Source organism: Neocloeon triangulifer, unplaced genomic scaffold (genome assembly GCF_031216515.1).
Source record: "Neocloeon triangulifer isolate White Clay Creek 2 clone unplaced genomic scaffold, ASM3121651v1 ptg000003l, whole genome shotgun sequence".
NCBI lineage: Eukaryota > Metazoa > Arthropoda > Insecta > Ephemeroptera > Baetidae > Neocloeon > Neocloeon triangulifer.
The window spans coordinates 12,444,195-12,458,552 of NW_026775546.1; the positions used below are offsets into that span (position 1 = coordinate 12,444,195).

Below are 14,358 nucleotides of genomic sequence, written 5' to 3' on the forward strand. Positions count from 1 at the left end.
TTCATTATATATTTTAATGAAAACCTTGGTGGTACCACAATTTGCCCCCACACTGTGGTACCACAATTTGCCCCCACACTGTGGTACCACAATTTGCCCCCACACTGTGGTACCACAATTTGCTCCCACACTGTGGTACCACAATTTGCCCCCACACTGTGGTACCACAATTTGCTCCCACACTGTGGTACCACAATTTGCTCCCACAATGTGGTACCACAATTTGCTCCCACACTGTGGTACCACAATTTGACCCCACACTGTGGTACCACAATTTGCACCCACACTGTGGTACCACAATTTGCGCCCACACTGTGGTACCACAATTTGCTCCCACACTGTGGTACCACAATTTGCTCCCACACTGTGGTACCACAATTTGCACCCACACTGTGGTACCACAATTTGCGCCCACACTGTGGTACCACAATTTGCTCCCACACTGTGGTACCACAATTTGCCCCCACACTGTAGTACCACAATTTGCTCCCACAATGTGGTACCACAATTTGCTCCCACACTGTGGTACCACAATTTGCTCCCACAATGTGGTACCACAATTTGCTCCCACACTGTGGTACCACAATTTGCTCCCACACTGTGGTACCACAATTTGACCCCACACTGTGGTACCACAATTTGCACCCACACTGTGGTACCACAATTGGCGCCCACACTGTGGTACCACAATTTGCCCCCACACTGTGGTACCACAATTTGCTCCCACACTGTGGTACCACAATTTGCTCCCACAATGTGGTACCACAATTTGCTCCCACACTGTGGTACCACAATTTGCTCCCACACTGTGGTACCACAATTTTCTCCCACACTGTGGTACCACAATTTGCCCCCACACTGTGGTACCACAATTTGCTCCCACACTGTGGTACCACAATTTGACCCCACACTGTGGTACCACAATTTGCACCCACACTGTGGTACCACAATTTGCGCCCACACTGTGGTACCACAATTTGCTCCCACACTGTGGTACCACAATTTGCTCCGACACTGTGGTACCACAATTTGCTCCCACACTGTGGTACCAAAATTTGTTACCACAATTTCGTACCAAATTTGAGATAATAAATAATGTCATCATCTATTTTAATGGCAAATTTTAAACCTTTTTTTGAGGGTGAAAAATGCATTTCAGCAGCTAATAATTTAATTTTGGACTCTACTTCAGGATCCTAATTGACATGCCAAATTTGATCAAAATCGCAGTCAGGCACCTAAAAATGTTCCCTTGTTAGGTAAACTTCATGGTTTGTCAAATCACGACTAAAAAAGTGGCATTGCTTATTTGCTTCGAACTTCCTTTTATAAAAGGTTCTGGTTGTTAATTAAATTAAAAGCGTCGTTTATAATTTTTGCACATAAAAGAAGTTATTTTAATTCAGTTTATCATTTATTTCAGAATACAATGAATTAGTTAATTTATAAAAATATAAATCTTCTCTCTTCAGCAATTTCCAGCTTTCAGACAAGGTCAAAATCACAAGAGCATTATAATAATGAGCAGGTAAAATAGTAAAAAGTAAAATACATAACAAGGGTTTGCATTTTATATAAAGCTAAAAATTAAAAATAAATATATGTTTCATGGTCCCAAATAGATTAATCATCTCACTTTGTTAATATCATTTCTATTGTTAGAGGTGTTAGCGATTATGGCACCAGCAGAAAATATATAAAAATATAATGTTGTATTTTTTAATTGCATGAATTGCAAAAGACCAGATTTTTAATTATTGCTCCAACCCCATTAAAGTTTTTTCAGTCTATCGCTTACAAAACTAATTAAAATTAAAGTAGCTTTTGTACTCTCAGCTTTCCTGTGTTTTGACGGCTAAAAAACCATCTTCATGAGGCAGAACTGAGCATGCTCCTCAATATGCTGCTCCTGCATTGCTTCCAGGCAGGTTTTGGAGCAGAAGAAATTCTTGTCCGGGTACTCGGGATTGTTGGAGCACTCGTCGCACACCAGAAAATCCTTGACTCCGTCCGCCTGTCCACACCATCTGCAGTGCTGGATCGGACAGAAGTTGATTTGTCCTGGCTTCTTCATGGGAACTTTCCCGTCTTTGGTGAGCGAGGCCAACACATCTCTGTAGCAGTCCCGATTAACCTTAGCCTCCGCCAGAGTGACCATGGAGAGGTCCTTGGATCCGTCGCTTGAGCTGAGCCACATGGAGGTCGTCATCTTGGCCTCCCACAGTTTGCCTTCCACCACGTTGAAGTAGGTGTTTTGGACGGGGTCCAGGGTGAAGCGCTGCAGATACTCGTACATCTCTGGTTTTACCTTGACGCTGGCTTTGTCCAGGTTGCTCATGAGCATGAACAGAACGACTCCGATCAACTGCTGAGTGGTGACGTGTTCAAATTGTAAAAGAGGAAAGTTGTGATTCCAGAAAGCACGCCCTATAGCCGTTGAAGCCTCGACCAGAATGCGGTCTATGAGTTCCGTCACACTTTTTGGCAGCTTTATGCGAAAAATGTCCATCATCTTTGCAAGCAGCAGGCACTTATGGTTGTTTTCAACTGAGAGGTCAAGTGTGGTGAAGCAATCCGCTGGACACACTGTCTCAAGAGCAGACATCAATCTGAAACCAAAAAATCGGTCCATTTTAATATCAGGATTTGCTTAGAGCAAAATTTTTTATAATTCAGGCCGGCTAAATTTTAATTCAAGAGTGCTGGGCGCAGTAAACAATTATTTTTATCTTGTAAAAATCCATTTAATTTTTCTTATAAAAAATATTCAAAAATGTTTTGATGCACTATTAATATAAGAAAATTGATTGATTACCTGTACAAAAGAAGATAGACCTGCAATGGCCAGGAAAAATTCTCAGCTCTGATCTCGTTGTAGTAATCTTTTATTTTCACCACAGAATCCACCAGACTATGTAAGCAATTCACAAAACGTACTGGAAAGAAGCCAGCTACCGCAAGCTTTTTACGCAGCTCTACCCAAAGAAAGGTAATGGCAAGCATGTGTGAACGGTGCACTAAGAGAATGCGCATGGATGGGTTTAGTGCAGCGAAAGGTTTCTCATGACACTCGTAGAATTCACATCTCTCGTACGTCTTGACCAATTCATGGATTACGTTTAGGAATTGCTTCTTCTGGTTTTCCTGCAAATTTGAGCAGTTGTAAACGGGGATGATTTCAGCAACAAAGCAAGGCAGGATGTACTGGACTGTTGACATTTCAGGGTGAATCCTTGGAGGACCCTTGAACTGCCCCATCTGGTCCTCAATCATATTCAGCAGTATTTTCTTGATTCTCGACTAAAAGTATAAATTGAAAATTATTATTTAATACAATCAATATCTTTATATATTTACCTCCAAATTCTTCAAAATTCCGTCAATACCTGACTCCAGCAGGGGTCGTTTCGCAGATTTGGTGTTTTTGCACTCCTTTCTCAAGGTGGCTAGGATCTTTTCAAAATCCCAGGTCTTGTCCTTCTCAACACAGGCCAACGTGCGCAGCATTTGTTTGCGCAATTCACTTTCCGGAAATTTGCTTTCCCCGTTGTCCTCGGTGGGGAAGTTTTTGAACACTTTCATTTTCCCTCTCAAGTTTATAGAAAACTCTGTAATTTCAACCAGGGCAGCTAGCGCAACACTAAGGTGCATATCTGCACAGAGAGTGTTTAGCTGGTGGATTACTCCAAAGTTGGAGTCTTGGAGGCCTTTCGCCTGGCTGCTCGTTTCTGCAATTTTACACAAAAGTACACTTTCATTAGCACACATGACGTTTGCTACAAATATTTCAAATGATTTTTGTGTATATTTATAAGGACAAAAATCAATTACAATAATTTACTCTCTCAAGCTTAACAAAAAAATTAATTATTTCTAAAGCAATTTTTAATTACCAATAAAATGGTGGTACATCAAGTAGCAGTGGCCCATGAGTTTGTAGTCATCTTTGTTAGCTGCCTCCAGCTCTTTCATCATGGCCTCAAAACTGGCACCCTTCAGCCTACCAGTCTTGATAACCTTGTCGCCCACAAATGCGAACACGTCCGCTGGCGCCAGCTTTTTGATTTTCTTCTCAATTTCCTCTTCAAAGGGCAGCTTGACTTGGGCATGACTTATCATCTCATCTTCTACGGTGACATTACCAGATTTTAAGCTGTCTGCAATGACCAGGTCTGTCCTCCAGAATTTGTAAGCAAACACATGCTTGATGTCCGCCACTCCAGCGACTCCAGTCAAAGAGAGGAGCTGGGCATGTCGAGAATCTCCCTTTAAGTCTTGGTACCGGTTGCCGTATCCAGAATTCCGGCCATTCCAAGCCATCCTCTTCAGGTCATAGAGCAGCTTCTTGCACTTTTTACTTGTGATGAACCTTAGTTGACTTAAAGTGCGTCCGATGATTCTCTTGAAGTCCTCGACAAGCAATGCATTTCGAAAGGTAGTCTGTCTGAGCGGATCATACGTGACTATGATCGTGTACATTTTTTTGAAGAGACCGATGCCATTTATTAGTAGCTCGTATTCCAATTTAAGGAGCTCAATAACAGTTATTGTCAATTCAGGAGGAAACGTCATGAAGTGAAAATCGACACATTCCTTCTGAAATCGAAGCAGCTCGGCCAGATAAGCGAAATGCCACTGCTGCAGGAGCTTGGAGTTGAAGGGCAGCTGAAGAAGAATCCAGGGTTCGAAGAGGATTTCGTCGACTGACTCGCACACGTCGAGGGACCCCTGCGCACAAACAAGAAATTAGCTTTAATCAATTTTATAATCGTCTAGCTCATCAGATAATTTTTTTGTCAAAAAATATAATAATGATTTTTTACTAAAGGTGTAAAATATAAATTGTTTACCTGCAGCATTTTATTTGTCACTTGACACAAGTACGAAGTCAAAGGAGTTTCGTCAAAGTCAGAGCGATCTTCAGATCTGAGCAATTTCTCGATGGCATTTGTATACAGGCTGCCGTAAGCTTGTGTGCAAATCAAGTAATGGAATGCGTTTAGCCAGTGCGCGTCAGTCGATTTCTCCAGCAAAGATGGACAGTCCATTTGATGGTACCTATAAAAACACATAAATATGTATATAAATTAATTAAGAGAAGAAAAGTATTAAATTAAAATAAATTATTATTTTCGCATTGAAAATTATTTTCTAAAGGAATTTTTAAATTGATTAATTAAAATAATTCAGATATTCAAAAATACCTTTTGGGCAAGTAATAAGGGAAGGTTTTTTGCAGCAGCGACAGCAGCTTGAGGCCGCGCTGCCCTTTGTCCTCCCTTGTGGCCATGATGTCTCTGAAGAAGACCGAGTCTTCCAGCTTCATGTCGCCAATATTTGCAGGAATCCACGGCATCCTGGACACGGCCATGTTCGGACGCTGCAGGTCTGCTTCGGACATCGTAAGGCTAAAGAAAAATAATGCCAGAAATAAATAAGAAAACGCAGAATTGCGTGTGCCTTTCAAGTGAAAAACAGAAAAGAACATGCGAATTTTAACACACATTGACATAAAGGTGTTACCTGAGCTTGATGTATGTAAGTGTAAGTTTTCCTTTTCTTCTGTTTTTACATAATTTCCTTAACCTCGAACCTGCCTCAATGTCTTCCTCCTCGTGCTGTTTGTTTTCTTTCGTTTCTTTTCGTTTTCGTACTTTTCTCTCCTGCTTCGTCTTTTTCCCCACTTCCCTCTCGTCTCTCCCCCACACCCCCTCTTTTCTTCTCGACCAATCAGCGCGCTCCGTTGTCGGTGACTCACAATCAGATGTTTTTGGCAACGCAGCCGCTTTGTTGTTCTCGTGACTGGCAACAACACACTTATCTCTAAATTCTCGTTCTCCATCACCCGGCCAGTTTGCAGACCAAAGGACAGGAGGATGTCGAAGACAATTCTCTCTCTACTGCTGGCCACTTTCCTCCTCGGCGTCCTCAGCGATGCCCAAATCATTAGGTCTGTGAATAAAAACACACACTTAATCTGGAAACCTTTTTTTCATTTTTAATAATAATTAATTTCTGTAATTTTAGAGTGCCGCTCACCAAAGTCCAGAAGGCCAGGGAGGCCCTGAGAGAGGTGGGGACAGACATTTCGCTGATCAAACACCGATTTGAACACATGGCCTTAGGAGGACCTGTTCCGGAACCTCTCTCGAATTATCTAGACGTACGTTGGTTAATACAAAATCTATTAAAATTTTTATTTTCTTAAAAAACAGATCGAAAATTTCAGAAGTTATTCTATTTTCCTTAAGGCTGTTGATATTTTTCACAATCAAATCAAATTATTTGAATAAGAGAAATGTTTTTATTATATATTTTTATTTTTATCAGTAAAATAAGTGTATTGATCTGGCATTTTTTTTTTATCTTTAGCTGCTGTTTGTGAAAAACATTATATATTGAGCAGTTTGGCCGGCCGGTTGCTAACTAGTCGGGCTTCTGAGAAGTCAAGCAAGTGCGATGCCTCGTGATAAACTTTGCCATGCAAATGCTGCAACAACCGGCCCCTCCCAGTACTCTTGTTTTTCCTCTTTCAATGATAATAATTTATTCCTACAACCAAGCCGCACTTTGCAGATGAATCAGATTCTGCAATTATTCATATTTATTCAATTTAAATGTTAAAATTTTCTCCAGTTAACAAACTGAAGAGGAAAATATTGTATTATTTTGTTTCATTGCCACATTGTGCTCTTATTATTGACAATCAATTAAGTAACCCTTTAACAGGCTCAATACTACGGACCCATCAGCATTGGCAATCCTCCTCAGAAATTCCGAGTTGTTTTCGACACTGGCTCGTCCAACCTCTGGGTGCCGTCCAAGAAGTGCCATCTTACCAGCATTGCTTGCCGTAAGATATGAAATTAAGAAAATTTGTTAAAATTTATAAATTTTTTTCAAATATCAAAGTTGACTGAAAAATATCCTATTTTAAAGCAATAAAATATTAAATGTCCTTAGTTCTTCATAACAAGTATGACAGTAAAAAGTCGTCAACCTACAAGAAAAATGACACCGCCTTTGCCATCCAGTACGGCTCAGGAAGTCTCTCGGGCTTTCTTTCGGAGGACGTTGTCCAGGTAAAAATCAAAAATATATTTTACTTCTACTTGATTTTTCTTTTACTGCAGATTGGAGGACTGAATGTGCACAAGCAAGTGTTTGCCGAGGCCACCAGTGAACCTGGATTGGCCTTTGTTGCTGCCAAGTTTGACGGAATCCTCGGAATGGCTTACAACTCCATCTCCGTCGATGGCGTGGTTCCAGTTTTCTACAACATGTTTGAGCAAGGCCTTGTCCAGGCTCCAGTTTTCTCTTTCTACCTCAGCAGGTTGGTAATTCAATTAAAATCTTAATTGAGTGTTTTAAAAGCAAATAAAAAACATTTCCTTCCTACAAATTTATTTATTTAACTGAATTTTTCTTTCAAATTCAAAGGGATCCTGAAGCTGCTCAGGGTGGTGAGATCATTCTCGGCGGCTCCGACCCGAAGCACTACAAGGGCGAGTTCACCTATTTGCCTGTGGACAAGCAGACCTACTGGCAGTTCAAAATGGACAAGTGAGACTTTTACTTAAAAAGTTAAAATCATATTTACTTAAAAAACTTTATTTAGAGTCAAGGTTGGTGATACGGAATTCTGCAAGGACGGCTGCGAGGCCATCGCAGACACTGGCACCAGTTTGATCGCTGGTCCTGTTGACGAAGTGACCAAATTGAACCAGGCCATTGGCGCCACCCCCATTGTTGGAGGAGAGTACATGGTGGACTGCACCCTCATCCCCAAATTGCCCGAGATCACCTTCATTTTGGGAGGAAAGGAATTCACTCTGGAAGGAAAGGACTACGTTCTTAGAGTAAGATTAAAATAATGATTTGTAGATTTTGTAAATGTTTTTAATTTTATTTGAAGGTGTCTCAAATGGGCAAAACCATCTGCCTCTCTGGTTTCATGGGCATCGACATCCCCCCTCCCCATGGCCCTCTGTGGATTCTGGGAGACGTCTTCATTGGCAAGTACTACACCGAATTTGACATGGGCAACAACAGAGTTGGATTTGCTGAATCCATCTGAATATGATTTTGTAGAATTCCCAAAAACTTTTTTTGTAAGCTAGCGAAGTAAAATTTATACGAAAGCCATATTTTTGCCTGTATTCCCGAATGGTTCACACCAAAGAAATAAAAAGTTCTTCTAATAATAAATTTTTTTAATGAATAATAATAATATAATAAAAAGAAATTGATTGTTAAATAAGTTTGTTTTAAAAAAATTACATGATTTAGTTCACAGACGATCTAGTTAAAAAGTGATAAAGGGCTTTCACTGCTTTTTGACCTTCTTCCTCTCGTGTCTAACTCTCTTCACATACTCGCTCACAAGGCCTTTGATTTTAGCGGGATTAATTTCACCACTTTTATTGTGGCAGACCTGTTGAAATACAATCATTGTTGGTTATAATGGGAAAGAATTTAAGTGATAATTTGTACCTTTGGAACAGCTCTACGCAATATGTCTTTGTACTCCTCCTTGTTGATGAGCTTTTTTGTGTAGTGAGGTTTGAGAGCTACTTTTACTTCTTCTACAACTCTTTCTTGTCGGTTCAGCTTCTTCAGGAACTGCAAAATTAATATTTTATTTATCTTTTCTGACATTGCATATTAATAAGGAAAGTACCTTTTCTTTGACTTGAGTTTCAATAGCTGTGGTTGGCAGATCACCGACAACTTTCAAATTGTTCCTGTCCATTTTAATAGAAATGTCCTTCTTGCCTGCAAATCAAAATTTAGATTCAATTTTTTGACATGAATTTTATAAACCTCACCTGTGCTGGTTACAACCGACGTCTTGACTTCTTTCACCGGCGTTTTACTTGAACTAGGTTTGGACGAGCTTTTGTTCACTTTGTTGTTGCCGCGACTCTTGATTCCGAACAGGCTGTCAAACTTCTCTTGCGGCTTATTCGCAGTCTTTGTTGGAGTTTGGCTTTTGCCTGCCGGAGGCTCAAAGAGATCGTCTCCCTCAGACGCGGCTGGAGAGTACGGAGATTCAAGCTCCATGTCAACCACACCGTTGTCAACTTTGGGTTGTGCAGGAGCGGATGCTGTCGAAGGCTGATTTGCTTGTTGCACAACATTTTGCTAGAAAAACAAACAAAATCCAATTGAGTCTTAAAGGGATTGGAAGAAATGTTTCAAAAGGACAAATTTTTAAGAAGACGCCTGTGTTCGAGAGAATTTACTGACTAGAGAATGAAAAAAGTTTTCAACTTTTTTTACCATGTTCATAAAACAGGGTGCTGAAAGTAGCAATGGCACAGCAAGGGCGCTGAGTTGCGGCGTGAACACATTCTGCAGTTGGGAAGAGCACAAAATATTGGCGACGTTGGCAGGCAAGCCAGGGAAAATTTCAGTGACTGGCTTTGCAGTTGTTACCGGAATTGCAGGAGGTGGCCGTTCGATCTTGGGCATCTCAGTGAGCAATTTAGGTGGCGAAATGGGCCTCAGCTGAGGTTCAATCAGGGGCAGCGCCTGACTGGGTGCCTGAACAGCAGCCGGAGGTTCATTTTCTGCCTCTTGCATGGGTGATGCGGTAGGGTTGAAGGGGTCGTAGGATTCGGCCACCGAGTTTTTGCTCGTATTTGAATCTTTGAGCTCAGAAGACGATTGTTCGGGCTCATCGTCATCATCATCATGAGCTCCCAAAACGTTTTTATGCTTGAGTTGAGGCCGAGACGCAATTGAAAATTTGACCTGAAGGAAAAATTACTTAATTAACTCGAGGGAATTAATTTAATATATGCAATTTGATGAGAATTTGGAAAATTCATTTAAAAAAATAATTGTAGCTCATTTTTAGACCTTTGACCTAGAAATGTTTTAAATTTATTTTAATTTAATTAAAATTCCCATTTCATTGCTTTTAATTTTCTGCAAATCAAATTAATTTAAAATCCGTGTTTATTTCTTTTACCTGGGGTTCAGGAGGAGTTTTGGGCCCACTATCCTTATTTTTGGAGCTTTTGTCCTTTGACTTTGATTGACTTTCTTTGTGTTTGGGCTTTTTGACTTCCTCGTCTGTGCTCCATCCTTCGTCTAGTTCGATTAACTCCTTCGGACTGTCCCCTTTTTCTACAACGGGAGACTTGTCGTCGTCAACAGCCAAATTGATCACAGCCACGGGCCTCCGTTTAGCAGCAATTTCAGCAATTCTTTTTCTCCTTCTGCTGAAGTTTACGCTGACCAGAATGTTCTCGCCCGACGAAAACACCTCCTTCTTGCCTGCCTCCTCACTTCTGTCTCGAGACCTTCCTCTTCGGGGTCCGAGTCTTTCGTGCACAGGGACACGGCCGTTCTCGTCGTGCCTCTTGCGGCTTCTGCTTCTACTTCGGCTTCTTTTCCTGCTGCGCCTACATCAAAAATGTTAAAATTACTTATAAAAAATTATGAAAATCTTTACCTTGGTGGAGATGATTTTCTAGAGTGGTGCTTTTTCCTTCGATCCGAGGAGGATGATCTTGACCTGGACCTCTTTCTGTCTTTCTTCTTCTTTTTGCTGCTTTCTTTGACCTTTTCCTTCTTTCTCTTCTCCTTTCTTGGTGGTGATGTTGCTTCCCTCTCCTCTCTAAGTTCCTTTTTAACAGGCTGAGCGTCCTCCTTTTCAGCACCGTTCTTCTTCTTCTCTTTGATTTCACCGTCATCTCTTACTTTCTCCGCAACTACCTTTTTAGGGGGAGATTTCTCTTCGGTGTCGAAGCCAAATAATTCTTCAACCAGACTTTTCTTTCTCGATTTGACGCCCGATGGTTTCTTGTCATTTTCAGTTCTTGTTGAAACAACACCATTGGTCATTTCAGGTGGGTTAATTCTAGTCTTGGTTGAGGAGCTTGTTGGAGGGGACAGTCTCAAGGACGCAACTCTGGTGCTTTGGCTGCTTCCTGGTAATTGTGGTGACGGAGTTTCCGAGCTTCTCTCAGGCGCTGGATCATCGACACAATTTTCAGACTTCACCTCTTGATCGGATTCTGGTTCTTCGGGAAAGTCTTCTTGTTCAGGAGGCTCTTCATTTTCCACTTGAGGCACTTCATCATCCACATGCAAATGTCGAGCGATTTGCAAACTGGTGTATGAATATTTAAAAACAGGAGGAGTCTCAACAGGGAAAATGGTCTCTGGAACTATTTCTGGGACAACCAGTTCCTCGGCCTTAACTACAACAGGTGCAGGTTCTGGAGGGTCTGGCAATTCCTCAGGCTCGGCTATTTCAAGAGGATCCTTTATTTCAGTTTCTTCCTCCTCTTCTTTTATCTCCTCCTGGGCAATAATACTCTCATCAATGACCATCTCGTCAATTTCCTCGGCTTCTTCATCATCGTCATCTTCCTTTTCATCGTCTTCTTCCTCTTTGTCATCAATAATTTCTAAAGCAAAAATTATTTTAACTAAATTGATAACGTAAAAGTACCTTTACCTTTATTGTCATCTTCCTCGTCATCATTGCCATTGCCCCCATCTCCGTTATTGCTACTGCCACCACCTCCCCCTTCAAAGAGGTAGTCGTCTTCATCACCATCGTCACCTCCAGCATCGCCACCACCAGCACTAGGGATGTCTCCGTACAAGTCCAAATCATCCTCCCTGGTGGGACTCTTTTTGCATTCCACAATCACTTTTTGCCCACCCTCCTCCAAGGTAAAAACAATCTTCTTTCTGATGGGCAAACTAGTCTCTGTGCTCTGACTTGTTGACGGTTCGTCACATGAGAATCTAATTTTGCGCCTCTCTTGGAAAGAGGTGCTTGGCAGTGATGTCTTCTTGTACGGGTCCAACCGCTCAGTGATCCCAGATTTGATTTCGAACTTTTTTGTTTGACTTTCAAGAATGGAATCCAGCAGATTGCAGGTGGGCTGAGAGGAAATGGCAGAAGCAGCAACTGCCTTTTTCCTCAACGACTTGAGAGCATTGCTCTTGTATCTCTTGATGACACTGGCACTAGTCGATGGCAGTGGCTTCTTCGGCATGTGGTAGCTTGAGCTACTCCCTTCAGAGTCAGAGCTGAAATGAACAAAATTAGCAAAAACAATCAAAATTTAGAATATGGTTTACTCTGATGGGAAGTACTCGAGCTCTTCCCCTCCAAAGAGATGCAAAGTAGGGGTCGGATGATGATGATATTCGAGACTGCCGAGAGGTCTGTTGTAAACATTAGAGGCACTGCTTGAAGCTGCCATGGCCTGTCTCTGAGCTGCAGTCACCGGCCGCTTTTTGCAGCCTCTTGGCAACATCTGGCCATTGAATTTTGGTGGACGAACGCCCAGGATTTTGGCCAGACGCTTTTTAGCCGAGTCCTCAGGCAGTGTTGGTCTGTTGGTGACCCTCTTCTTCTTCTTTGTGGTTCTCTAAGCATGGGATAAAACGGTAAAACTAAATTAGAGAAATTATCTTAAAAATACCCTCTTTTTGACTTTTCTTTTCCGTCTTGTTTTTCCTCCGGCAGTGGTTTTTCTTTTAGTCACCTTCCTCTTCCTAGTTTTTCTCTTTCTCTTGGTGGTGGTTTTCCTTTTGGTTTTTGCAGCAGTTTTTCTCACCACCTTTTTACGCACTGGACGAGCAACAGCTCTGCTGGTTGAGGGTCCTGGCTGGGCAGGGTCAAAGTCTTCATCGACTTCTTCATCTTCGTCCACTTCCGAATCGGAACTTTCCGAAGAATGGTCCTTTTCGCCCAGTTTGGAAAGGATTTGCGAGTTTATTGAGCAGTTGCTATCTTCTTCGATTTCTTCGTTTACGACAAAATCCTCCAAGTCCCGGTTTATTCTCCTCCTATTGCGAGAAGCACGCTCTCCTAATTTAATGAAATTGTTATAAAAATGCTTCAAAATTTTTTATATGAATTTACTTGATTCTGCAGACCAGTCATTATCATCCAACAGCACATGCTGGTTGTTGTCACTTCGCTAAAATTATACAAAATTATTAATAAAAAATATCTTGAAATTTTCAATTTTTACTAACCAGACTCCTCCTCCTGCTGCTTGATTGTGGATCTCTGTTTGCCTCCGGAACCCACTCATCGTCGGATTGATTTGACTGAAATTTTATAGAAATCATTAAGACAATTGATTTCATTACAAAATTTTATTTCTACCTCATCCTCCATACACTGTGGGCAATTTCTGACGGGGAACGGGTTTTCTACGTGATACATGCAATGCAGGCACACACCCACCGTGGCTCTCATCCCCATCCAGCCACAATCCTACAACCACCAGCAATTATAAACCAAATTATTCAGATAATTAATCTCAAACTAACCGGGCAAATTCCGTCATCATCGAATTCAAAATCGATCTCGTCCTCCTGTTCTTTGGGTTTCACTTTTTCTGTGCGCTGAAATTTGCCTTGCGAGTCAAACACTTTTAGCTCAGCGATGTCCATTCTGTCCATAGGGCAGTTTGATTTTGACTTGGTGACCCAAGACTTGATGCATGTGTAGCAGAAGAAGTGGCTGCAGCAGTCGGGCACACCGACAGACTTCGTTCCCAACAGTTTCCTGCAAATCGGACACTCTTCATTGTCTGCCCAGTCAATGCTTGTGAAGCCTTTGACAGTCGAGGCCGCCTGAAATTGAGGAAAATTTAAAACTTCAATAATTAGAAATTACAACGCATTACCTGAGCAGGTGAAATTCCAACAGTTTCGTCGGCCATCCTGTCTCGGATTGTTTATCAAGAGAAAAACACAGGAACACTCTAAACTGGAGCAGTCATGGGAAAGGAACCATTTCACGAGACCTGTTGGAATTTGCTTTAAAAATATTAAGGCTGGTGTTTTCCTCGGCCGAACCTCGACTCGGAAATCTTCATTGTTAATCGCAGATTCCGGAGGATTCCAAAATTTGACGTTATTGCAAATAAATAAACGAAAAATTTGAGCGGTCGCAAAAAAGGCAACAGAGTGGCTCTGTGGATTTGTTTGTTTTATGTTCGTATCTCGACGGCGATTGGTGGAACGAAGCAGCCATCATGGCGCCGTCAGCCAATCAGCGACGCCGTCAAAGGGTTAATGACTCGATCAGCGGGACGCTTGAATCAAGGGAAATAATTTTAATTTTAATAAGGCAAATTTTAATTCCGGTATCCTTGTTCAAATTTACGATGAAAGACCATTTACATTGTATATTTTTTATTTAAATAATCGTCATAATTCGGAATAAAATCTTAATTGGAAAAATTTATATCATGAAGTAAATTCCGGTAAATTCGGTAAAATCCTTTTATGTGTTTTAGATAACAGAAAATTAAGTTAATATTTGTTCGGTATGCAATTAAAAATCAAATTGAAAAAAATAGAAGGACT

At 41.3% G+C, this 14,358-nt stretch overlaps 3 protein-coding genes across 4 annotated transcripts; 1 reads left to right on the forward strand and 2 right to left on the reverse strand.

Annotated features, from left to right (window-relative positions):
- Window positions 1-1,068: 1,068 nt before the first annotated feature.
- Window positions 1,069-5,639, reverse strand: LOC132205592 (uncharacterized). Its single transcript, XM_059634733.1, has 7 exons — window positions 5,524-5,639; window positions 5,205-5,408; window positions 4,851-5,058; window positions 3,894-4,728; window positions 3,358-3,728; window positions 2,816-3,300; window positions 1,069-2,609 (listed from the first exon to the last, which is right to left on the reverse strand). The coding sequence occupies exons 2-7, from the start codon at window positions 5,399-5,401 to the stop codon at window positions 1,856-1,858; spliced, it is 2,850 nt and encodes a 949-aa protein (XP_059490716.1). The 5' UTR covers window positions 5,402-5,408; window positions 5,524-5,639; the 3' UTR covers window positions 1,069-1,855.
- A 141-nt stretch (window positions 5,640-5,780) lies between these two features.
- LOC132205593 (lysosomal aspartic protease) lies at window positions 5,781-8,208 on the forward strand. Its single transcript, XM_059634734.1, has 8 exons — window positions 5,781-5,950; window positions 6,028-6,163; window positions 6,730-6,853; window positions 6,964-7,082; window positions 7,134-7,333; window positions 7,441-7,563; window positions 7,619-7,859; window positions 7,916-8,208. The coding sequence occupies exons 1-8, from the start codon at window positions 5,877-5,879 to the stop codon at window positions 8,075-8,077; spliced, it is 1,179 nt and encodes a 392-aa protein (XP_059490717.1). The 5' UTR covers window positions 5,781-5,876; the 3' UTR covers window positions 8,078-8,208.
- LOC132205591 (PHD and RING finger domain-containing protein 1-like) lies at window positions 8,179-13,978 on the reverse strand. 2 transcript variants are annotated; one of them, XM_059634732.1, is made up of 16 exons: window positions 13,846-13,975; window positions 13,674-13,793; window positions 13,315-13,620; window positions 13,148-13,258; window positions 13,015-13,089; window positions 12,899-12,956; window positions 12,456-12,844; window positions 12,109-12,401; window positions 11,474-12,057; window positions 10,463-11,423; window positions 9,977-10,412; window positions 9,283-9,756; window positions 8,829-9,144; window positions 8,681-8,775; window positions 8,494-8,622; window positions 8,179-8,434 (listed from the first exon to the last, which is right to left on the reverse strand). In XM_059634732.1, the coding sequence occupies exons 2-16, from the start codon at window positions 13,707-13,709 to the stop codon at window positions 8,327-8,329; spliced, it is 4,371 nt and encodes a 1,456-aa protein (XP_059490715.1). In that variant the 5' UTR covers window positions 13,710-13,793; window positions 13,846-13,975; the 3' UTR covers window positions 8,179-8,326. The 2 variants fall into 2 exon arrangements, with proteins under 2 accessions (XP_059490715.1, XP_059490714.1); XM_059634731.1 differs by having other exon boundaries at window positions 13,674-13,978.
- Window positions 13,979-14,358: the final 380 nt, after the last annotated feature.